The sequence below is a fragment of the Brachionichthys hirsutus genome, chromosome 13 (assembly GCF_040956055.1).
Source record: "Brachionichthys hirsutus isolate HB-005 chromosome 13, CSIRO-AGI_Bhir_v1, whole genome shotgun sequence".
NCBI lineage: Eukaryota > Metazoa > Chordata > Actinopteri > Lophiiformes > Brachionichthyidae > Brachionichthys > Brachionichthys hirsutus.
Window position 1 is genome coordinate 11044167 of NC_090909.1, and position 23638 is coordinate 11067804.

Genomic DNA, 23638 nt, shown 5'->3' on the forward strand with positions numbered 1-23638 from the left:
GACCGGCACGACGAACTAACCTACCGACGGGGTAAAAACGATAAACATCCCGCCTGTTTGTGTTGAATTAGCCGCGTAGTCGCTAGTTGTCGTCGGCTAACGCTAGCCGCGCTGCTAGCTAGTCAGGGAAATGTAAGCAACTCAAGTCCAAACTGTCACCAACATTTCCGACGCTGAGAAAATGTCCTCTTCCTTACAGATACGCGGGAAATAACCCCAGAGGACGGAAGTGGGGACATTTTGTGCCACTTTGAGCTGTCATCTGCGATAAGGCGGATCGGTGGAGGAGACCTACAGCCGACACGGAACCCCCCAGCGGCCCGGTCCCGAGTTAGCGACCCGAGCCGAGGAGCCGCGAAGCCGGGGAGCCGAGTATTTCGCCTCGCAGAGAAAAGTGCTCGCTGGGTGCCGGGTCGTCCGGACGGAGACCTCATGAATGGAAATCGGAACAACAGGTGGGACCCCCGCGTCTGAAAACACTCTCGCTGCGCTCATTGGCTGTTTATAGTGAGTTAGGTACAGCCCGCGTGCGGTAATGTGATCGATCGATCGATCGATCGGTAGGTTAAAACAAACGGGCTGCTCTGGAGAACTCCTACCTGCGGCCCCAGCAGCGGGTACTGGTTCGATCGGTTCCGCGCTCTGCTCCAACCAGTACCGCGGGATTGTTGCGTGGGCTACGTCACTGCTGGTGCTGTCAAAGACAGGTGGTGATCCCGTCAGGTGTGCGTGCGTGCGTGCGTGCGTGTGTGTGTGTCACCCTAGTTTCTGAACCGTGATGATTACAGATTAGTTTTACGTCATTGGTCGATTCACGTTTTGCCACAGGGAAGATTTCCAGTCCCAGTTTGTATCTATTGATGATTCTTCAATCAAACTGGTTCATCAAAGGGGACCCGATAACTCTCCGGCCAATCAGCGGCGAGCTTGAGTTCCCATGCGGCCATGCTGGGAGCAGATCGACCTCTGTTCCGTCTGAAAATGAGCTTTACAAGGACTATGATGTGTGCTGGTTGGATGTGAGCTCTGATGTGAGCTGGTTGGATGTGAGCTCTGATGTGAGCTCTGATGTGAGCTCTGATGTGAGCTCTGATGTGGGCTCTTATGTGAGCTCTGATGTGAGCTCTGATGTGAGCTGGTTGGATGTGAGCTCTGATGTGAGCTCTGATGTGAGCTGGTTGGATGTGAGCTCTTATGTGAGCTCTGATGTGAGCTCTGATGTGAGCTCTGATGTGGGCTCTTATGTGAGCTGGTTGGATGTGAGCTCTGATGTGAGCTCTGATGTGAGCTGGTTGGATGTGAGCTCTGATGTAAGCTGGTTGGATGTGAGCTCTGATGTGAGCTCTGATGTGAGCTGGTTGGATGTGAGCTCTGATGTGAGCTCTGATGTGAGCTGGTTGGATGTGAGCTCTGATGTAAGCTGGTTGGATGTGAGCTCTGATGTGAGCTCTGATGTGAGCTGGTTGGATGTGAGCTCTGATGTGAGCTGGTTGGATGTGAGCTCTGATGTGAGCTCTGATGTGAGCTCTGATGTGAGCTCTGATGTGAGCTCTGATGTGAGCTCTGATGTGAGCTCTGATGTGAGCTCTGATGTGAGCGGGTACCGTACCTAGAATAAGTGAAGCGTCGGGGATCTCTTCCAGTTCTGCACACATGAGTCGTAGAATGTGGCCAGACCATCGTCGAAATCACGCGACTAAACAAACCGAGTGTGTTCTCATACTTTATTGAGCTTAACATGCTCAATAAGAGAACATGAATGAACCCCCGGGCTGAGTGTCTGGCTGACGCTCCTCCGGCAGCAATGACCTCGGCTAAACGTCTCAGACGTGGAACGCTCGGCAGGCATTAGGACCAATCGTCTTTACAAAACGGTTGCGGTTCTATTCTTGGGATGTCTGAATGGCCCTCGTGAGGTCATGCCAGACCTCAATCGGGTTGAGGTCCGGACTCTGACTGGGCCACTCCAGAACATGCTTTTTATTCTTCTGGAGATGGTTTGCTTCGGCGCTTTGGCTCATTGTCCTGTTGCAGAATTCCGTCCTCCTGAGAATTCATTCTTCCACTGATGATGGCAAGTTGTCCAGGCCCTGAGGCAGCAAACCAAATAAAATATGAGAACATATGATTGTTTGAGTGGTATTTGTTCAAGCATTTGAGTTTGACGTTGATCTGGCCACATTTTATAACCACTTCGTAATCCCGGACGCTCTTATTTTCGGTACCCGCTGTACTTGTGGGGTGTTTGTGTTTTGATTTGTGTGTGAAATTTCAATAAAAGGGAAAACGTTCTTCGTGCACTTATCTTTTGGCGTGTATGATGAACTTCATTTAGTTGATTAAAATGCAGCCAACTCACTGGAACACAACAATAATATATCAAAATTAAGCAAGAAATGAATATAGAAAAAACGCAAAGATGTAAACGTTGATATTTAACAAAATAATAATGTTGTAACGCAGAGAAATATAAACCGCAGAAATATATTGGTGGCATTCAGAGTATTAGTCGGTGCAGCCCAAGAGAAATGAGGCAAATCTGTGTGCACCTGTTTTTCCTCCACCTGTCAGCACGCCTCTAGTTGCCATGGAGAAACCGTAGCAACACAGTCACAGGGGAGGAAGCGACCTCGGGATGCATTAACAGAACGCGTGGTGACTCCGTCCAGCGGGTCCGGGCCCAGCCCTGGACTCGGACAGGAACTGTTTGAGGCATTCCAGCTCCTCTCAGTCGTTTCATGTCCATGTTGGGACAGGACGAGGACAAAAGAGTTGTCCTCGTCTCATTGGGACGCAGCACACTGCTCTGTCCTTTTACGCAGGTTTCTGATTCAAAGTTATGCAAATGGAGTGATTGTGAGATGCCGTTTGTTTCCCAGTGAGTACCTTCCAGCGTGGCGTTTCTGAATGTTGATGTTTAATTAGGCTCCTCCTGACTGGAGGAGGATAAGCTGTCAGTGCTGAGCTGCTTTCCCTTTAAATGTCACCGAACTCGGTAACCTTTTTGCACGGCCGTTATCAGGCCGGTGTTTCAGGTTTGTCACTTTGACGTGAGGCAATGGTTCTCGTTCCTGTCCTCGCTCCTACCCGCTGCTCTTTCCTCCTCATTTAGAATCGGAATCAGAATCGGGAGTAGAACTTTGTGTATTAGCAGCAGCGACCACTTCCTTCCGCCGGTTTGTCTGCTTCTCGAAGCTCTTGGTTTCTTTTTATTACCCTCGCCGAAGGGGAGGCGAGGGTATTGCAATTGGGTGTGTTTGTCTGTTTGTCTGTTTGTCTGTCTGTTTGCTTGTTTGTCTGTCCGAGCGCATAACTCAAAAACTAGTAACCCAATCGACTTGACATTTTTACACAAGCAAGGTTCTGTCCGTGGCTCGGTCCTCCCCGAGAATGACGTTGATCCGGATCTGGATCCAGATTCTAGAATTATTTTTACATCTGGAATTGTGCCTGTGCTGTAAACTGCCACTTTAAGAGGGAGGGAAACGAATGGAATGATGGGAAAAAGAGTCCAGAAGGAGTCTTGTAGTACGTTCCAGAGCAGCAAGCTAGAGCAGGTTTGGCCCCTCTGATCCGGAAGCCCTGTTTACTGTCTCACAAGATCCAATAGTCTTTTGGAGGCGGGGTCTGCAATCTCTGATTGTCTTTCTAGTTTCTGTTTTGGGTCTTTGGGTCGATGCTTGTCGATACGGCGGAACCTCGTTTGTCGAATATAATTCGTTCCGTAATACTGTTTGAAAACCGAAGCTACATTTCCCATAAGAAATAATAGAAACTAGATGACTCCGTTCCTACGCAGCAGATACACGCTATTTACATGCCTACAGGTATATTAATATGTAACTACGCGTATCCAAACAGGCCATTGTCATTTATATTTTCATCCATCACTCTATGTAGAAACGATATATTGTATTGCTTGTGTCAAGTTGGCACATTTGCGAAGTGTAGCATATGAGGGTGGCACAGTGGTTAGCGCTGTCGCCTCACAGAAAGCAGGTACAAGGTTCGAATGCTACCTTCGCGTAGTTTGTATGTTCTCCCTGTGTCGCGCGGGTTTTCTCCAGGTCGTGTTCTCCAGGTGAATTGGGCACACCAACATTGTCCGTAGGTGCGAGTGTGTGCACGAGTGGCTGTTTGTCCTTTGTGTGGCCCCCCGCGATGTACTGGCGACGCCTCCGGGGTGTGCCCTGCCTCTCGTCCATAGGAAGCTGGGATCTGCTCCAGCAACACGCGTAAACCCGTGAGGCGGATAAAGCGGAATGAATGAATGATTCCATGGTGTGGTATAATAATAATACCCACGAGGCTGCATTATGTGATCTAATAATAAGACATAAATAATCGTCCAACTTGTGGAGTTGCTGCTTGTTTTTCCGTAGGAGCAGTCGGAGCCCAAGCCCAAGCCCAAGCCCAAGCCCAAGCCCTTTTCACTTTGCCGAGGCGGCCTGGCTATGGCACCATTGGGAAGCCGATCAAGCTTCTTGCCAACTGCTTCCAGGTGGAGATACCCAAGATCGACGTCTACCTGTACGAGGTGGACATCAATCCTGAGAAATGTCCTCGCAGGGTCAACAGGTAACGGCGAAGACTGGGATTGGATCCGTCCTTACCGGTCGAGAGCGTTTATAAAAGGGCTGGCGCCCTTTGGCTTTTGCGTTAGCGTCCTCTCTGTGTGAGGCTGCATTCACGCTGCATTCACACTGATGTGCTCCTGCCCCTGGTGGTCTCTTCAGGGAGGTGGTGGACTCCATGGTTCAGCATTTCAAGGTGACTATATTTGGCGAATGCCTGCCGGTCTACGACGGGAAGAAAAGCCTCTACACCGCCAACCCGCTCCCCGTTGCCTCTAACGGGGTAAGACACGGAACGGAAAGCGTTTTACGCGGGACGCGCTTCACGCGGCGCACGCTAAAACCGTCGGCTTCCCTCCCCAGGTCGATCTGGACGTCACGCTGCCAGGTGACGGCGGGAAAGACCGCCCGTTTAAAGTCACCATCAGGTTTGTGTCTCTGGTCAGCTGGCACATGCTGCACGAGGTGCTGACGGGACACATCCTGTCGGAGCCAGTAGACCTGGAGAAGCCGATCAGCACAAACCCCGTTCATGCCGTGGACGTCGTCCTCCGACACCTGCCCTCCATGAAGTGAGTTCGCTCCCTAAAACGGGTGCATTTAAAAAAAGAAATAAACATTTCCCCCCCCACATACGGTGGTTTTTATAGAATCCTCCAGACAAAGAAAGCGACGTTGTTGCTGGAGGGAAACGCGGTTTTATCTCCGGTGGTTTCGGACCATGCTGCGCCGTGTCCAGCGAATGCGTCTCCCAGCCCGAGGACATTGAGCTAGCATGTTGCGTTGCCTTCGCGACCCTGTCATCATCAGGTACACGCCGGTGGGACGGTCCTTCTTCTCCTCCCCCGAGGGCTACGACCACCCGCTCGGAGGAGGGAGAGAGGTCTGGTTTGGCTTCCATCAGTCGGTCCGGCCAGCCATGTGGAAAATGATGCTCAACATCGATGGTGAGTGCTGAGCAGGAGGAAAGTCGGGGACGTAATAATACATTCAGCTTAGCTTATAATTAAGAATGGACATGAGCGTTTAGTTCTGCTCGATGCCCGGGCTGGGTTCCGGTCTGACCCGGTCCTGCATCGTTTCAGTGTCGGCCACGGCCTTCTACAAAGCCCAGCCGGTGATCCAGTTCATGTGCGAGGTTCTGGACATTCACAACATCGACGAGCAGCCACGCCCTCTGGCGGACTCCCACAGGGTCAAGTTCACCAAAGAGATCAAAGGTAAGGGTGGTGATGGGAGAAAATAAAGGTCCCGTTTAAAAGCGTCGACCCCCCCGTGCTCGTCTCCATCGACGCCTCCGCCGTCTTTACAGGACTTAAAGTCGAAGTGACTCACTGTGGGACCATGCGGAGGAAGTACAGAGTCTGCAACGTCACGCGCCGTCCCGCCAGCCTCCAGACGTACGTTCCCGCGCTGCACCCCGGTGGCGATCAACCGCCGTCGCAGCTCGCGCTAAAAGGAGATTCCCGTTGCCTCTCGATCCACAGATTTCCATTGCAGCTGGAGAACGGTCAAACAGTCGAGCGCACGGTGGCACAATACTTCAGGGAGAAGTACAACCTGCAGCTGAAGTTCCCCCACCTGCCCTGCCTGCAGGTGGGCCAGGAACAGAAGCACACCTATCTGCCTCTGGAGGTAAGGACGGACACGTGCTAATGATCACACCCTGATCGATTAAAAAGAGCGGCTAACGTAAGGAGAGCATGGAGCGAAAGGAACCGGAGCTAAACCGAAGGTCAACTCGGGCAGATTAGCAGGCCGGATTGGGAGTCCATTCATCTGCGCTGCTGTTTCAGGTGTGCAACATTGTAGCCGGCCAGCGCTGCATCAAAAAGCTAACTGATAACCAAACGTCCACCATGATCAAAGCAACGGCGCGCTCCGCGCCGGACCGGCAGGAGGAGATCAGCCGGCTGGTGAGCCTCCTTTGAACCCGAGATAAATCGACGAGCGTCTTTTCCCCGTCATGCGTAAATCGTTTCCTCTCCCTTCAGGTGAGGAGCGCTAATTACGAGGCCGACCCGTTCGTCCAGGAGTTTCAGTTCCGCGTCCGAGACGAGATGGCGCAAGTGACTGGCCGCGTCCTGCCGGCCCCCATGCTGCAGTATGGCGGCAGGGTGAGCTCTGAACAATTCATGGTACCGTCCCTTTAAATCGTGCTTCATATGCATGCGTGTTTGAGTGAGAGTGAGTGAAACGGAGCTGTCATTCACACGAGCTGCACATTCACACGAGCTGCAGGTTCACACGAGCTGCACGTTCACACGAGCTGCACGTTCACATTCACACGAGCTGCAGGTTCACACGTGGACTAGCAAATGTTATTTTAAAAGTCAAAAGCATTATATTATAATCCTTTCAGTAATCAGACATTGATCATCCAAATGTACAAATTGATTATTTTTGATCCTGATTGAAACACTGACTGTGTTTCATCGGGATAAAATATAAATTTAAGGTTAGCCACTCTCTCGCAGCTCAGGGCTAAACCCTCGCTTAACAACAGAGTTGCGCTCTGAAGACGCCGTCGCTAAACGATTTGTCATCGAACGAAACCCCCGTTGACCGACACAAAGGAGGACCCCGCGATTCGCTGGCGACGCTTCCGGGGTGTAACCAGCCATGCCATGACGCGTGCCTTAGGTTGCCGACGGCTGGTATAACCCTTTTATACTACGGACCCACTCACGACTCGGCAGCCAGTGCATTCAGCTCATCGTAACAGCAGGTTCTTGTCGCTAAACATATACTTTTAAAAGTCGGAAAATCCTGTCGTTGAATGAATACTTCGCTTAGTGAGCGCCACCTCGATTACACCCGATCCAGTTCTGCCTCTTTTGCCTGTGAACTTTAGCTTTTTGAATTTGCTGTGGCTTCGCTGTTCGTAGCGATCAATCTGCTATTGAGTGGCTGGCGGCTGATCCACTGATCCGCTCTGTACTGTGTGTGTCTCCGTGTACTGCACGCTGAATGTGCCTCTGTGCCTGCCAGCCCCAGCAGATCAACCCTGCGCTGTCGTTGCAGAACCGTACAGTGGCGACCCCGAGCCACGGGGTGTGGGACATGAGGGGGAAGCAGTTCCACACCGGCGTGGAGATCAAAATGTGGGCCATCGCCTGCTTCGCCACCCAGAGGCAGTGCAGAGAAGAGATCCTGAAGTGAGAGCCCAGAAATTCCTCTCATTGCTCATTTGAGTTGAAATATTAATCATGCATATGAAGAATACATCATTTTGAGTATTTATTTTCTTATTTTTATTACATAGTTGTTTTTTTAAGTTAATATCTTGGGACATTTTTTAGTCAATATAAATATTTCACACTGATAAAGACAGCTTTGTCTTAAAAAATACGTATTACAGACTTTTAATTAAAAGAAAAAACACAATAAAGATGCAAGTCGTCCCCCCCCCCCCCCCATCAAAATGATCCGGTATAATAATAATAATTCCCTTTTTCTTCATGATTAGGAGCTTTACTGATCAGCTGCGTAAAATCTCAAAGGATGCTGGGATGCCAATTCAAGGCCAGCCGTGCTTCTGTAAGTACGCCCAGGGAGCCGACAGCGTGGAGCCGATGTTCAGGCACCTGAAGAACACCTACGGCGGGCTGCAGCTCATCATCGTCATCCTGCCGGGGAAGACGCCCGTCTACGGTACGACCAGAACGGGCCCGAGCGCGATGGACGTAAAGTGTCTTGTCTGCTGAAGCAGAGATTTAAAAGGCGTGAACTCTGTGACCGCCAGCCGAGGTGAAGCGGGTCGGGGACACCCTCCTCGGCATGGCCACCCAGTGCGTCCAGGTGAAGAACGTGGTGAAGACGTCCCCCCAGACACTCTCCAACCTCTGCCTCAAGATCAACGTCAAACTGGGCGGGATCAACAACATCCTGGTTCCGCACCAGCGGTACGGTGAACACACGCCATCCGGGGGGGCGTCAGACCCTTCCGGCTGCTCGCGTTGTTCCCCTCTGCCTCATGACGGATCTTATTTCCTCCTCTCGTGCTTCTAGACCCTCGGTGTTCCAGCAGCCCGTCATCTTCCTCGGCGCCGACGTGACTCATCCTCCAGCAGGAGACGGGAAGAAGCCATCAATTGCAGCCGTGAGACGTCACTTTAAAGGAGAGAGACTCTTGTCTCGTCCTCACTTCTACTCCTATTAATGTGTCCACTGCCGGGAGATGCGGGCTTTAAGGAGCCGTTTGGGTGCCTCTGTTCAGTGATGATGTGCCCCGCCCGGCTTTTACACTAATCAATGATGCTGAAAGGGCTCTGCAGGCCTTGGTGAGGGAAGGACAGCGTCTCAAGAATGTGAATGCTTTGGACTAGGGAAGTCCCGATCAGGTTATTTAGCCTCCGAGTCCGAGTCATTTGATTTTGAGCCGATACCGAGTCCCGATCCGATACTTTTATAATACAGAAGAGTGAAGAAACGGATCCAGGATGTCCCTTATTATTAATTTTATTGTCTTATTTCAACGTTTAACTCTTAAACAGAGCACAGAGCACTTCTGTGGCGTAGCTCGAACATTCAAGTAATAAATAAAAGACTTTTGTCACTTTGGACTTGGACTCGGAGTGAAACAGGAAATATTAAATACCAATATTTAAAATAAAATAAACAGCACTTCAAAATACTTGACGAGCTTCAAGCTGCTTCCCTGTTTTGCCCCGATTGCCAGCATTCAACCAATAGCGTCACAGGAAGTGATGTCATGCCGCACGCGCTGCCGCCTCTGCCTGAGTAGAGAGGGCTCATTCTGTGCGAGCCCGATCCCGTGATGGGACCGGGACGTCCCGACTCTCGACATGATTCTCAAACGCTGTTCTGCTGCGTCCGTTTGGGGACATCAAGGAGCTTCTGAGCCAACCGCCAGCTGTCTTTCCCGTGCAGGTGGTGGGCAGCATGGACGCTCACCCCAGCCGGTACTGCGCGACGGTGCGGGTCCAGAGGCCGAGACAGGAGGTCATCCAGGACTTGGCCTCCATGGTGCGGGAGCTCCTGATCCAGTTCTACAAGTCCACCCGCTACAAACCAACCAGAATCATCTTCTACAGGGACGGCGTGTCAGAGGGACAGTTCAGACAAGTACGCAGAATGCTAACATGCTAACACCTGTCCCCGTTTGCATGTTTATCTACCTGTTGTGTTCCTGTGAAGGTGCTGTACTACGAGCTGCTAGCGATCAGGGAGGCTTGCATCAGCCTAGAGAAGGATTACCAGCCGGGGATAACTTACATCGTCGTACAGAAGCGCCATCACACTCGCCTCTTCTGTGCAGATCGCAACGAGCGGGTGAGTTGATGGAAAATCAAGTTCACGGCACCCACACAGTGTTTTTTTTTTTTATGGCCGTCGTGTCTTTCCACCTGTTGGAGCCGGTAGTTGTAGTGAAAACGATCACACAAAAAGATCAGGATTCAATAACTGGTGCCGATCAGGCCCTTCATTGGAACGTTCTCCGTTGGTTAAATTCCGTTTTCCCCTTCAGGTTGGAAGAAGTGGGAACATTCCCGCCGGCACCACGGTCGACACGGACATCACTCACCCCTACGAGTTTGACTTTTACCTCTGCAGTCACGCTGGAATCCAGGTAAAGCAGGCAAAGCCTTAAATGCACGGAGCCGGAGCACACCGCCTTCACCCCGCCTCACCTGCTGATCGTTTCATCGTCTCTCTGGGGTGTCTTTGACTCTGCTTGACTCCCCCCCCCCCCCAGGGTACGAGCCGGCCTTCCCACTATCACGTTCTGTGGGATGACAACTGTTTCACTGCCGACGAGTTCCAGCTCCTCACCTACCAGCTGTGCCACACCTACGTCCGCTGCACACGCTCCGTGTCCATCCCGGCTCCGGCCTACTACGCCCACCTGGTGGCCTTCCGAGCCCGTTACCACCTGGTCGACAAAGAGCACGACAGGTAGGGCAGACCCTAACCCTAAATAGGAGGTGCTGTCTTAAAGACACAAACAACTAGAGAGCGTTTGAACAAACTGAAACACAAAAGTCGTACTTTCCAGACTATAAGACGCTTATTCCCCCCCCCGCTTTGGACGCTGCGGCTTTTACAGCAGTTGGCCTCTTCACATCTAACCAATGAAATGATCAGGCAGGTCACAGTGGACCAATGAGACGCTTCGAATGACAAACACACGCTGAATTCTTCAGTCATTTTGCGCTTCATGCACACACAGACAGTGTTCCAAACTCAATTCAGCGTAAACAACAAACGGTCACATGTCGACCAAGTATTCTGAACATCAGGAGGAGAAAGGTCTTCAAAAGTGTGAAATGAAGGACGTATAAAGTCGTATAAGAGAAAGTTCCAGCGGATCCCTAAATGTAAACAAAGCGATCATAGTGTTTCCTGTCTGTATTGCTAAACGGAGATCGACATCAGTCACTCTGGACGAGGAGACGCGGCGAAAGAGAAGCAAAATGACAAACAACTCAATGGAGTTGCGTGTAATTTGTGTGTTTGCATGTATAATGACAAAGAATAACATATTTAAAGATTTCACCAATCACTCAGAAACAGGAATAAACAGGAGCTGTTTGTGTTTGTGATGGCAGAAACGTCGTTTGTACTCTCGATTGCAAAATTCAGCAGTGTTCAAGCACCCCCCCCCCCCCGCGAATCTCAAATTGCTCGTAAATTCAGACAAGAATTATCAAGAATTTTTGTTCCAAAATAGTTTTTTCATTTTATTCCATCACCATGAAGCGATGATAATATGGAATCCGCTTTTTTATCTCAAAATATGCTAAATGGCTCAAATAATCCACTTTTCCTTGATCAGTGGTGAACGGAAAGTCATGCAAAGTCTTTTTTCTTTCTAAATGTAGTGGGCGTGGCTTGTAATCCAGCTGCGCTTAATGATCCGGAGAATACGGTAGTGCTGAAATGATACATTTGGAGATTTGCATTTGTAAGACTTGGAAGGCACCGCTAGAATCTCGCTTTATGGCGTCGTATAAATCAAATTTCGGATATTCAAGATGCAAAGACTGAATTGGATACATTTTCTAGATGTTTTATTATATTGTGTCTTGCTGTGATTTACCTCCCGGCAGTGCGGAGGGCAGCCACGTCTCGGGGCAGAGCAACGGCAGAGACCCTCAGGCGCTGGCGAAGGCAGTCCAGATCCACCACGACACAATGAGGACCATGTACTTCGCCTGAACTCCCCCTCTACTTCGGTTTGTCCCGGCTGCTCAGCCAGCCCCCCCCCTCCCCCCCCCAGGCTGCTGTAGCGCTGGCCACCGGACCTCGACGAGGAGCACTGCGTAAGGATGTAACGAGACAGAGAGGCGTTACAGCCGCATTATGCAAATTGAAACCAGCCAATTGTTCCTGTGCTCCAACTCGCATCTTTCTCACCGACATAATCGCGGCTGAATTTACACCCCAGCGACCCCCCCCCCCCTCCCACAGTCTCCTTTAAAGCTCCCAGGTCACATCTGCACCTTCCAGCTTTTAGCTGCAGTCGAGTTTCTCTTACCTTTGCGTTTAAAGAACAGCGGAACAGCAGGGAATCCAGAACTTGTTTTGTTTAGATGCATGGGGGGGGGGGGGCATGACCCAGAACCAGAACCAGAACCAGAACCAGTGAGGATCCGAGCTGCTCCGTAGCCTCATGTTGATCCTAATGTTGCTGCTTTAGATCATAGATGTTTTATAAATGTCTGTTTGTGTGGTTTTCAGCTTGTCTTGTTAACAAAAAAATGGGTGTTGTTTCTGCAAATTGCCATGGCAACAGCTGAGCGTGCTGGTAAACGGCTGCCTTAGCGTTAACTCTTCTCCCTTTAAGCCAATGGCTGACAGCGACTCTGCACTCCACCCAACAGAGGCGCCGAATGAAATCTGAGTGATCGTTTTTTTTTTTTTTAAACAAAGCCAAGTAAGCCATCGATGATGTATTGTGTCTCGCGTGATGCCTTGCTGCGGGGGCTCGGCGCAGAGGGAGGACGCCGCGGTCTCAAAGCGGACCGTTTTTAGCTTCTTACACTTCAGCTTGGTGCAACGTTTTATACTCGTGTGTTTGAGTCCTCCTGCTATTTATGAGCTTCTGTCCTTTCAACTTAAATTAACATTTCAGCAATACAGTCAAACACTTTCTCTCTGCAACGCCCCCCCAGTGCAATATGGAGTAAACGCGGAGGGGGGTGGGTTCAGCCGAGGAGGGGTGGGGGGGGGGGGGGGGCGTTGGTGCACTAGCATTGTTCAGACGTGAGTTTTGGCAAGTGAAACGCGACTCGGGTTTCGGAATGCGCAGTATTTAACGTTCTTATGAAGGAGCAGGACTGATGGACGGGGGTGGGGGGGGGGGGGGGGTTCACGGAGATTGAACAAAGTGCCTGATGAAGTGTTGTTCGACGGGTTGTTCTTTGGATGTTGGTTTGGATAACTTTAAAGAGACGGCTGTGATGTCATCACCGGCAGGGTTAGGGTTAAAAAGGTCGCCCAGAAATTAACGGTTTTTTTGACGGCGTTTGTCTGTTAGCAGGATTTCCGCTGGATGGATCTTGATGGGGGGGGGGGGGGGGTTAATGGGTCTTGGTCTAACTTAGATCACGTTCAATTTTGATTCGGGCGATTCGGTCTGGATCTTCCCATTGACTTATAGAGGCTTTTTTTCTGGTCAAACGTGCATTCAGTGCACTCCCCAGAAGTCACAGTCATAAAGGGTCCGCTATGAATGAGATGTGAACCAATATTACGTTTTAGCATTGAAACCGCTTTAACAGATTCCATTTAGAACCTTTGGATGCTGATCCAGATCGCCGTGTGGACGGTGCAGATCCGGTTGGGAGTGGAGCGAGCTGCTTGGCGGAGGTCTGCGCCCTCCGAGTGCTCTTTCTCGTGTTCGTGGTGCGGCTGTAAAAGTTGTGCAACGTCTCAATCCAAGCCTAACTCAGCCGTAAAGTTTGCTTTACGACGCTTCTTCTGAAGAGCCCAAAGGAGTTGTGTCACTAAGAAAGCAAAAGCGTGGCCCTCTATGCTCGTCTGGCCATCTGTAAGGTGGCGCTCGTAAACGTGAAGGACGGGAGCGGGCGTGGCGTGGCATCCGTCCCAGTGAGGACGGGGCACAGTTCAGTCTTCAGCGCAGGCCCAACCTGGGGATCAGTAATCCTAATTCTTCTGCAGATTATTTTCTTTGATCATGTCCCGCAGCCTAATCTGCTTCAGAAGGATTTGAGTAGCTGTGAGGTGTGTCGTTGTTTTTGTTTTGCTTGAAAATGACAAAAAATATTATTTGAAAATCAAATTTTATAAACGATTTTCTGTCATTCAACTAATTATTGCAGCTCTAATTATTTTATATATATATATATTACAAAAACACCTCTATGATTGGAAGAACAGTCTTTATGCGCAGCGAGCTCTGGACACTTTAGTGGCTTATCAGTCAGATTACACATAAATAATTAGCATCAGATTTACATAAATGTTTATGATTCAACCATCGCCTGGGATCTGTTTCTTTGTTTGCAGCATAGTTTATTGCCGATAAAGCTTTCAGGTGTCGTCACTCGGACCAAACCAACGTGCCTGCCCGGGGGGGTGGGGGGGGGTCGCCTTGCATCATCCTGCCGATGGGCTCTGTCCTGCTAACTGTGCTAGCGTCACTAAAACAAAGCTGCTGCAAGAAAACATTTAATAGTTCAGACTTCAGATGAATAAAGAGCGAGTTTAAGCAGATATGGGTGGAGTCGACTCGCATTCTAATTTGGAGACATTTGAATCTTTTTAACAGCAGATGACGCCCCCCCCCCCCCCCCCCCCCTTCATGTTTGTTGCCACTTTGAAGCTTCGTGTCGGACATTACCAGCATTTGATTTTACTTGAAGAGAGTCAGTCGTGGGTCTGTAACAATGTTCGCTGGTGCTCGGCCTGTTTGAAGCGTCTGTTTCGAGCCCGTTTCTGCTCGTGTAATCGATCTCTGGGTCCGACAGCGCTGGACTCCAGATGCCTTGTTCCTCAGCAGTAGGAGTTTATTAGTGTAAAATGAGATATATTTATATGTCAAGATATTCATGTAAGGCATACACACACACACGTGTTTTCTAACGGAGGCCTAGTCGAAGCAGGAGCGCGTTGGCTGTGAGAAAATGCGGTGTTTAATAATCGTAGTGGTCTGAGATCATTTTTTTTTTCAAATCTGATAATGCAATAGATTTCCTCGCGTCGAAAAGCAGAACGGCTGCGTTTGCTGCGTCGACCTGCTCGCGGAGACCGAGCAGGCGTGTGAGCCGACGGAGCGCCGGCCCTCCTCCGGGGAGACCCGCCTCCATTCATCTCAAAAAGAAGCGGGACGCGTTCCAGGCACGTGAAGAGGAGGGTCGGCGCTTCCTCGTCCAACAGACTGTGCCTTTACTGATGGTGCTGAAAAAAAAAAAGGAAGAAGAAGAAGAAATCTTAACTTTCAGAAAAGGGCACGGAGGCCCCCCAAAAAAGCTACATTGATAATAATATATTGATACATGACAGATACTGTAAGATGTGATTTTGTGTGTTTGTGTATTTGTTTGAGTGTGCGCGTTGGATACCTCTGACATACGCCAAGAACACACAATATGCAGAACCGGACCGAAAGGCCTGTGGGGACCGGTTGAGTCGCCGGGCACTCGCAAGCACAACCCAAGAGCAGAGCAGAACCCCAGAGAGGATCGCTCGTGTGTCTGTCGTTACGTAGCAGTATTTATTTAACTTCACGCCTCCCCAACTGCCTGTCAGGACTTTGTTCAGCTGCGTCTTCATCCTTTCTCCGGACGGCAATAATGGAGCGGGTTCCTGTCGGCCTTTCGGCCTTCTCGCCGTGCGCGCGTCACGCCGACCGCTTTGACTTGGTGTTGTGTGAAACTTTGCGTGTGACGTTTACAGAACAGTCGTGATTCTTCAGTCGAGTCGTTCCTCCACGAGTGCCCGTTCCCCGTGTTGAGGGATTCCCCGCGATGATAACTCGCGGTTGGCTGCATATCACACAATAAAATAATGTTTGGATTTCACAGTATATTTCCGGTTACGCGCCGTTTTCTGTTTTTGTTTTTTTCTTTTGGCCTGATCATTAAAATACGGCACTTTTAGAAGTAAAACTGTCTTTTTTTTTTTTTTTGTCTTAACACCGGTTTGATCCTGGTCCTAAATTGAGCCCTTTTATTTGGTTGTCATATTTAATTATTACTTTCTTTTGAATAAATACTTCATGTATGAAAGGTGTTTGTTTTTGATTGTTTGGGTTACGACAGCAGCAAACATGATGACGCAACATTTCCCAGGAGGTGAAGGATCATATTTGTTTTATTTAATGAAAGGCTCATGTGTTTATGTGATTTATATTAGGGTCTCTAGGTTCCCTAGAAATAATCAATCCTGATTATGTTTAAGTAGGAGTCGGTGTTTAAGCCTGATTCAATGCGAGTGCGTTTCATACGTTTCTAGATCAGATATATATTCGATTTGTGGCAGTGAGCGTGAACTTGAGTCATCATGGAATTTTTGTGGCTTAAGTTTTTGGATATGAGCATAAACAAAATGCTTTCTGTATTCGCGTTAGATCGAGATGATGAATGTGATCTGTACAATGATCACGTTTGAATAATGAAGCTAATAACGTGAGCGTACGGCTGATGAGGTCAGGCCTCCGTTTTCGTTTTCCATTTATCCTGTACTTTTAACATGTATGACATTCCAATTAGCTGCAGGTAATTAGCAGCTAGCATGCTAAAAGAAGAAATGACAGCCAACATTTTCAATGTTAAACATTGTGAACATTGACCATGTTGTCATTGATAATAACACTCATTGCATGCGTATTAGCATGCTAACGTTATCGTTTAGCTCAAGGCGCCACTCTCACCAAGTGCAGAGCGACTGGTGTGGCTGTGATGTGTAAATTCACCCTTGTTTGAAAGGGTTAATTTACCTTGTCGGACAGGATGAACTTTTATTTTCTCATTATTATCATTTAAATATAACAATACTGTAACTGTCACGTTTCATGCTAGCTTGTAGCTAACCGCGGCATGCTCGCGAGACCCCATGTAGCGTGTATATCTCCGCTAACGACGAGTTATTTAAGTGAAAATGTTTGTTTCGAGACATTTTTCCACAATTTGGATTCAAATGTATTTCTACGGCTTTGCTCATGGCCCCCCCCGCCCCCTGACCAGGGGTCACAGAAGTTTGTCCAGTAAGGGTTGTACAATCAAACCAATGAACCGAAGTACATGGGTGAAAATATTAGTCCTTGGTTGAGGTCAAAGGTCATTTCAGAGGACCCTCAAATCAACGAAACAAGCAAAACACGGGACGTTTGAGTCAAACATTCACAGCTCTCATACATGTTTTGTATTTCAAATCAGGATGTTCTGCATGCTAACGTCACAATCTGCTTGACAACATGACGAGATTAGACTTTTAATAAAAGTCATAAATATACAAAGTGCCGCTGAACCAACGTGTGGCTTATAACATTATAAAAGGTGTTATCTGTGTGTACGTGTACTCAATCTACCTTGGAGCGCTGCGCTCATTATTACTGACAGGCAATAGCTAGAGGGCGGTTATCAGCCACTTCCTGTTTGAGGCCCCTTCGGCGCAGAGCGACACCTTTACAGCTCACCCCTGATTGAAACTGTTTTCCCTCCATATTAGCTCGACACGGTTCAGTCGCCACTTCCTGCTTATGTCGTTGAACGCCCCCCGGATTTTGAAGCTGCTTCATCCCTCATTCCGATAACTCTCTCGTCTTTGATCTCACTTTGATCTCACATTGGTTCAATATGATATTTGGAGACACCCTCACAAGTTGTCAACACACTCTTTAAAACGGTAGCGATGATGACTAGACGTGTGCAGAAGCTTCAGCTCGTCATTTGTCTTCCTGTCCCACTGACCGTCTGTTCGGACCAGGATGAATGTAACCTCGTAACCTCTGCTTAGGAGCGTAGCAGAACCTGCTTCACCATTTAGTTTGGGACATCAGCGCCGATCCAGAAGCTTTTCTGTCGGTAACATCACGACCCGACCCGGGACACGGCGACCTGCTCAGGGCGAAGGTTTGCGGATGGATTAAACGGGCGTGCTCAACCTTAGAGTCTCTGCTGAGCGCCGTCTTTCAGCTGATTTATATCTTCAGCCCTGAGGATCAACCAATAAAACGAACACCTCACTTATTTACCTCGGTAAATAAACTCAGACAGCTTATCACACTTTTGGTCTTGTCTTTTCTTTTCTTTTTGTCATGTGGAGGTTGGAAAAAGGCTGAATAGGATCCAGACAGACTGCTTTGGATTTAAACGTATTTATTTTACTCTTAATCTTCATTGTGAATCTTTTTTTTTTTTTTAGTGTTGTGGTTCTTTTATGGCATCAGCAAAGTCACAGCGTTACTATGAGAGTAATCTTTATACCTCGACAGAAAAATAATAAATAATAATAATATATAATAAATAAGGACAACAAGCGCTTCGGGGATTTTACTGGATTCCATTTAAGCTCTGGAACGAGTCTCACCTGGGAGACGCTTGTTTCTTGTTTCTGTCCGCCGAGTTTGACCAACACTTTTATCGGCGTGGAACAACCCCCCCCCCTCTCAACTGTTCCCTCGTTTCTTCACCTTGTCTGCATTCTTTTCTTTTCTTTAAGCACGAAATGAAATATTAAATAAACAGCAAAGAATGCATGCATCAATAATAGCTCCAAAACTCTCAAGGAAGGGGCTCTTCCTTATATTTGTCAGCCCTGGAGGTGTGGAAGGGGGCCCCTTCCACACCTCAGGATGTGCAGCTTTGCCCTGATGCCCCTGAAGCAGCTACTTAACATGTTTCTGACAGCTGCTGAAGAGAAGTAGAAGATTAATGGATCCAGGCAGGCGTTGAAGGTGCTGGAGAGCAGGGCCACGTTTCTCCACTCCTCACTCTCCTGGCGAACAAAGCCGACCACGTGGGAGGCGTTGTACGGCCCGAAACACACGGCGAACACCACCAGCGTGCCGAGAGCCAGGCCGATGGCGCGCAGCCGTCGCCGCCTGCCGATGTTCGGCAGGCGGGACAGGATGAGGATAAAGTTTATGTAGCAGAAGCAGCAGATCACGAAGGGGATGCAGAAGAGGACCAGGAAGAGTTCCAGGCGCACCGGCACCACGATGTTGAGCTCGTCCTCGGAGAAATCCAAGTAGCAGGTGGGCGGGGCGGTGGCGTTGCTGCTAGCGCCGCCGCTGCTGTTGACGTCGCCGCCTGCGCCTTTGCTCCACTGCGCGTAGGGGATGATGTAGACGATGCTGAGGTTCAGCGAGGTCACCACCCAGAACGTGACGCTGGCCAACACGGCGTAGCGAGGCCGGCGGCACAGCGAGTACCTGAGGGGGAAGGCCACGCCCAGGTAGCGCTCCACGCTCACCGCCGTGAGGAGCAGGGTGCTGTTGTAGATGGTGACGTAGAACACGAAGCCGGAGAAGGGGCACAAGGGGTAAGGCAGCATCCAGGCCATGCCGTCCGCCGCCTCCTTGATCTTGAAGGGCAGGAATGCGAGGAAGATGAGGTCAGAGATGGTGAGGCTGAGGAGGAGGACGTCTATCGGGGCGGCCCGGCGGCGCACCTTGTGGTAGAAGGTGTAGAACGCCAAAATGTTGGCGGGGACCCCCATTAGGAAGGTGACCACGTAGCCAGAAAGCAACAGGTATAACATGGCCAGTTGGGGGGGGGGGGAGGGGAGGGGAGGGGGGGCGCTCTCAGACACTGCAAGGAACAAAGAAGCACGTTGAATGATTCTGTGCATCGGCGTCAGACGCATAAACTGATGGATCATTCGTGGTCTCCAGAGGATGAACCTTCTGGGTTAGCGTTTTGCTTTTCAGAGCGTCTCAACATCAATATCCTCTGGGTCACGGGGGGAGGGGGGAGGGGGGTCTCTGCCTCTTCTGCTGCACTACTAGTCAGCACTAATAACAGCTGTTACCATGGTAACACATTAGGATGATGAACGTCACAAATCGTATTTGAATGTACAGTATATTAAATTATATACATTATATATCCTTTAGCCTGATTTTCATTGTTAGCACAACCCAAAGGAAACCCCGTGTAGCATCAAGGCCTTAACTAATTAATGTTTTAGAATTAAAATCAAAACATCAAAAAAAAAACAATTCAGTGGAAATTAACCCTTTATTGCCAAACCCTTTATTTTCCATGAAGAAATCCGGATTTAACAAAAGCTACATAAATTTATATAAAAAAACATAATATTTTTTGTCAAATTTGTCAGACCTTATTTTACAAACGTTACAGTGTTCTGACCGTTACTTCATGGTGCGGCCTTTAAAGGGTTAATAACTACTCGAATAAACTCTGCTAAACTTCAAACGGGTGAATTATCTCCTGAGTCAGCGGCAAAAACTCTCCTCAATCCAGCGAAGTCACGCGATGACAGAGCGCACGACACACAGGCTGCGTGAAGGCTTATGTTTATTCAAGGATCGTTTACTAAGCAATAAGCCGGCCATAATAACATCCTCTCAGATCTATCGATTAAAGCTTTCAACTATCAAAGAGAATCCATCCCTCCTGAAGTGTGACTAACTCACCGCTGGGACAGACTAACTCACCGCTGGGATTGTCTAACCCACCTCTGGGACAGACTAACTCACTGCTGGGACTGACTAACTCACCTCTGGGACAGACTAACCCACCGCTGGGACTGACTAACTCACCTCTGGGATTGTCTAACCCACCTCTGGGACAGACTAACTCACTGCTGGGACTGACTAACTCACCTCTGGGATTGTCTAACCCACCTCTGGGACAGACTAACCCACCTCTGGGACAGACTAACTCACCTCTGGGACAGACTAACCCACCTCTGGGACAGACTAACTCACCGCTGGGACAGACTAACCCACCTCTGGGACAGACTAACTCACCGCTGGGACAGACTAACCCACCTCTGGGACAGACTAACTCACCTCTGGGACAGACTAACCCACCTCTGGGACAGACTAACTCACCTCTGGGACAGACTAACCCACCGCTGGGACAGACTAACCCACCTCTGGGACAGACTAACTCACCGCTGGGACAGACTAACTCACCTCTGGGACAGACTAACCCACCTCTGGGACAGACTAACTCACCGCTGGGACAGACTAACCCACCTCTGGGACATACTAACCCACCTCTGGGACATACTAACCCACCTCTGGGACAGACTAACCCACCGCTGGGACAGACTAACTCACCGCTGGGACAGACTAACCCACCTCTGGGACAGACTAACTCACCGCTGGGACAGACTAACTCACCTCTGGGACAGACTAACCCACCTCTGGGACAGACTAACTCACCGCTGGGACAGACTAACCCACCTCTGGGACATACTAACCCACCTCTGGGACAGACTAACCCACCTCTGGGACAGACTAACCCACCTCTGGGACAGACTAACTCACCGCTGGGACAGACTAACTCACCTCTGGGACAGACTAACCCACCGCTGGGACAGACTAACTCACCGCTGGGACAGACTAACCCACCTCTGGGACATACTAACCCACCTCTGGGACAGACTAACCCACCTCTGGGACATACTAACCCACCTCTGGGACAGACTAACCCACCGCTGGGACAGACTAACTCACCGCTGGGACAGACTAACCCACCTCTGGGACATACTAACCCACCTCTGGGACAGACTAACCCACCTCTGGGGCAGACTAACTCACCGCTGGGACTGACTAACCCACCTCTGGGACAGACTAACTCACCTCTGGGACTGACTAACCCACCTCTGGGACAGACTAACTCACCGCTGGGACAGACTAACTCACCGCTGGGACAGACTAACTCACCCCTGGGACAGACTAACTCACCGCTGGGATTGGACGGCCCCCGTCTCCATCGCCGTGCTGCGGCTCTGCCTGAGGCTGCAGCGCTCTGACCGCCTGCTGTTCGGGCAGCTCAGACGGCTGCTCTTGATACGCGTCCCGCTGAATGTCTGATTCCTCGCCCTTGACAGGGGAAATTTAATAAGCCTCTGGACGCTGTCTTTGTTCCGCCCTCTGTCCAAACATCCTCTCCTGGCAACCGCTCAGAAGCTGGGTGAGATGCAGGTGGAGGCGTGATGTCATGAGCTGCTGGGTGGAAGGTCTGGACGGCGACTGAGGACGGTGAAAGAAGACGCTCCTTCCTTTGTTGTTTGAATTTGCATGAAATATCATATCGAGAGAGAGAGAGGGAGCTAAACGGATGATTTGATGCAAGGAAACGTTCATTTCTTGGCCTGAATCTGAAAACAAATAGAGTCTGTCAAAAAGCACATTTCTATTTGGAACATTTGACGGACACTCATTTGTCCAGCACAATTTGCAAGGACATAATATTTGATCCAGAAACAAGTACAAGATTTGTTCCAGTACTGAATGTGGAACCAAAGGACAATTGGATAATTGTTTAAAGTGTGGGGTTAAAGATTCATTGATCCCATGAGGTGCAGAGGATTTGGTTCGAGGTGGAACTCTGGTCAGATCATTTGAGAGTTGGAAGAAGTTGAAATCATCAATTTGTATTTTTCCGAGTTTGTCACAGGACACAAAAAAAAAAGCAACTCTCATTGTAGAACAGGAAAACTACAAAGGCATGTTTATTGATCTTCAGACAGAACACAGAGAATCATTATACTTGTACATTATACTTGTATAATGGTTCTCTGTGTTCTCTCTTGTGTCTCTGTTCTGGTGGGGAAAAACAGGCACCATGGATGAGTTCGTGTTTCAACGCTCTATTTGCTTCCATTCAGACACACTTCCTTCCTCTCTCACTCACTTATATCAACAAGTGACCGAATGAAGCGCACCCTTACCTTTGAGATGATGCAGACCTCTGCTAAATGCTACTTAAAAAAAAAAGACAATGTTCCATATTATATCTTTAGTCGTATTTTCTTTAAATAGTTGTATTTAATGAAAACGCTCTCAGTGATGTCGTCGGGGACAGGCTGGCCTACCTGCTGTCTGAGGTTTGATGAAAGGTTCGAAACTGTTTCACCATAAAAACATGATCTCTCTCTCCCTCTCTGTCTCTCCCTCTCTTTCTCTCCCTGTCTCTCTCTCTCGTTCTCTCGCTCTCGCTCTCGTTCTTTCTCTCTCTCTCTCTCTCTCTCTGTGGCTGTGAATTTTTTTCAGCCCGATTGCAAAAACCTCGTAAAATAGATACCAATAAAAAACAAGTTCCTGAAAGAGGGATACTTGAGGAAATGCACATGTAAAATTGTATTCTTTAATTGTTGTGTTTTATTCATTGTATATATATATATATATATATGATTGTCATTAAAAATAAGGTACATGGACGTAGTGCGGGGGGGGGGGGGGGGGGCATGAGAGTGGCTGGTGTTGGGGAGGACTAGAATAAGTATCATGACTGTGTTACATATTCATTCATGTATTGTAGAACATCATGCGCTTCCTGTTGCTCTGAGCAAAGCGCAACATCACGATGTCCTTTCTTCGTTCTCAGTGCAGTTGACTGATTGTATTTGGTGCATCAGGCACATTTAATCTTTGTATATATCATTCATGGCATTTAAACGTCGTCTCGGGTTTCATTCAGGTCTTTTGCTGGTGAAATAGCTTCTTCCTTTATTGCTTGTGCTGCCGGGACGACGATTGATGATCCAATTACACTGAAGCCGCCATCAAAAGAGGAGTTCTGAGGAGGACAACGAGGCTTGTTCTCGTCCGTCTGCCCTATGATCGAGAGGTTGGAGGTTCGATTCCCGGCTCAGGCACATGTGTGCGCTGTCGTTGTGTCCTTAGGCAAGACACTTCACCCACACTGCCCCCGGGCGCCTGCGCACGCGGCGACCAGCAGCAGACTACAGTTAGGCTGTAACTGCTGTAAACCAAATTGCCCTCCAAAGGACAAATCAATAAAAAAGTAAGTAAGTGGGCCGAAGGAGTCAGGTTGGAAAGTCACTTTAAAGGATGAGGGGCGGGGCCTATTTATTGCAGAATAACATGTTGTATTCACTGGCAGTACAATGCAATTGTAAAAAATACAAGTATG

The 23638-nt window shown here is 49.0% G+C and overlaps 2 protein-coding genes across 3 annotated transcripts; one reads left to right on the forward strand and one right to left on the reverse strand.

The window, feature by feature from the left end:
- The first annotated feature begins 436 nt into the window (after window positions 1–436).
- ago3b (argonaute RISC catalytic component 3b) lies at window positions 437–11880 on the forward strand. Of its 2 annotated transcripts, XM_068747203.1 has the most exons (19): window positions 437–455; window positions 4407–4578; window positions 4737–4857; window positions 4938–5146; window positions 5385–5521; window positions 5660–5794; window positions 5887–5974; window positions 6062–6209; window positions 6371–6490; window positions 6569–6712; window positions 7599–7732; window positions 8044–8228; window positions 8320–8479; window positions 8586–8676; window positions 9468–9662; window positions 9735–9869; window positions 10066–10167; window positions 10294–10493; window positions 11648–11880. In XM_068747203.1, exons 1-19 carry the CDS (start codon window positions 437–439, stop codon window positions 11754–11756), a joined length of 2604 nt encoding a protein of 867 aa, XP_068603304.1. In that variant the 3' UTR covers window positions 11757–11880. The 2 variants fall into 2 exon arrangements, with proteins under 2 accessions (XP_068603304.1, XP_068603306.1); XM_068747205.1 differs by lacking the exon at window positions 437–455 and having other exon boundaries at window positions 4516–4578; window positions 6569–6691.
- A 6434-nt stretch (window positions 11881–18314) lies between these two features.
- On the reverse strand, window positions 18315–19265 carry LOC137903473 (free fatty acid receptor 3-like). The gene has a single exon (XM_068747624.1). It carries the CDS (start codon window positions 19263–19265, stop codon window positions 18315–18317), a length of 951 nt encoding a protein of 316 aa, XP_068603725.1.
- Window positions 19266–23638: the final 4373 nt, after the last annotated feature.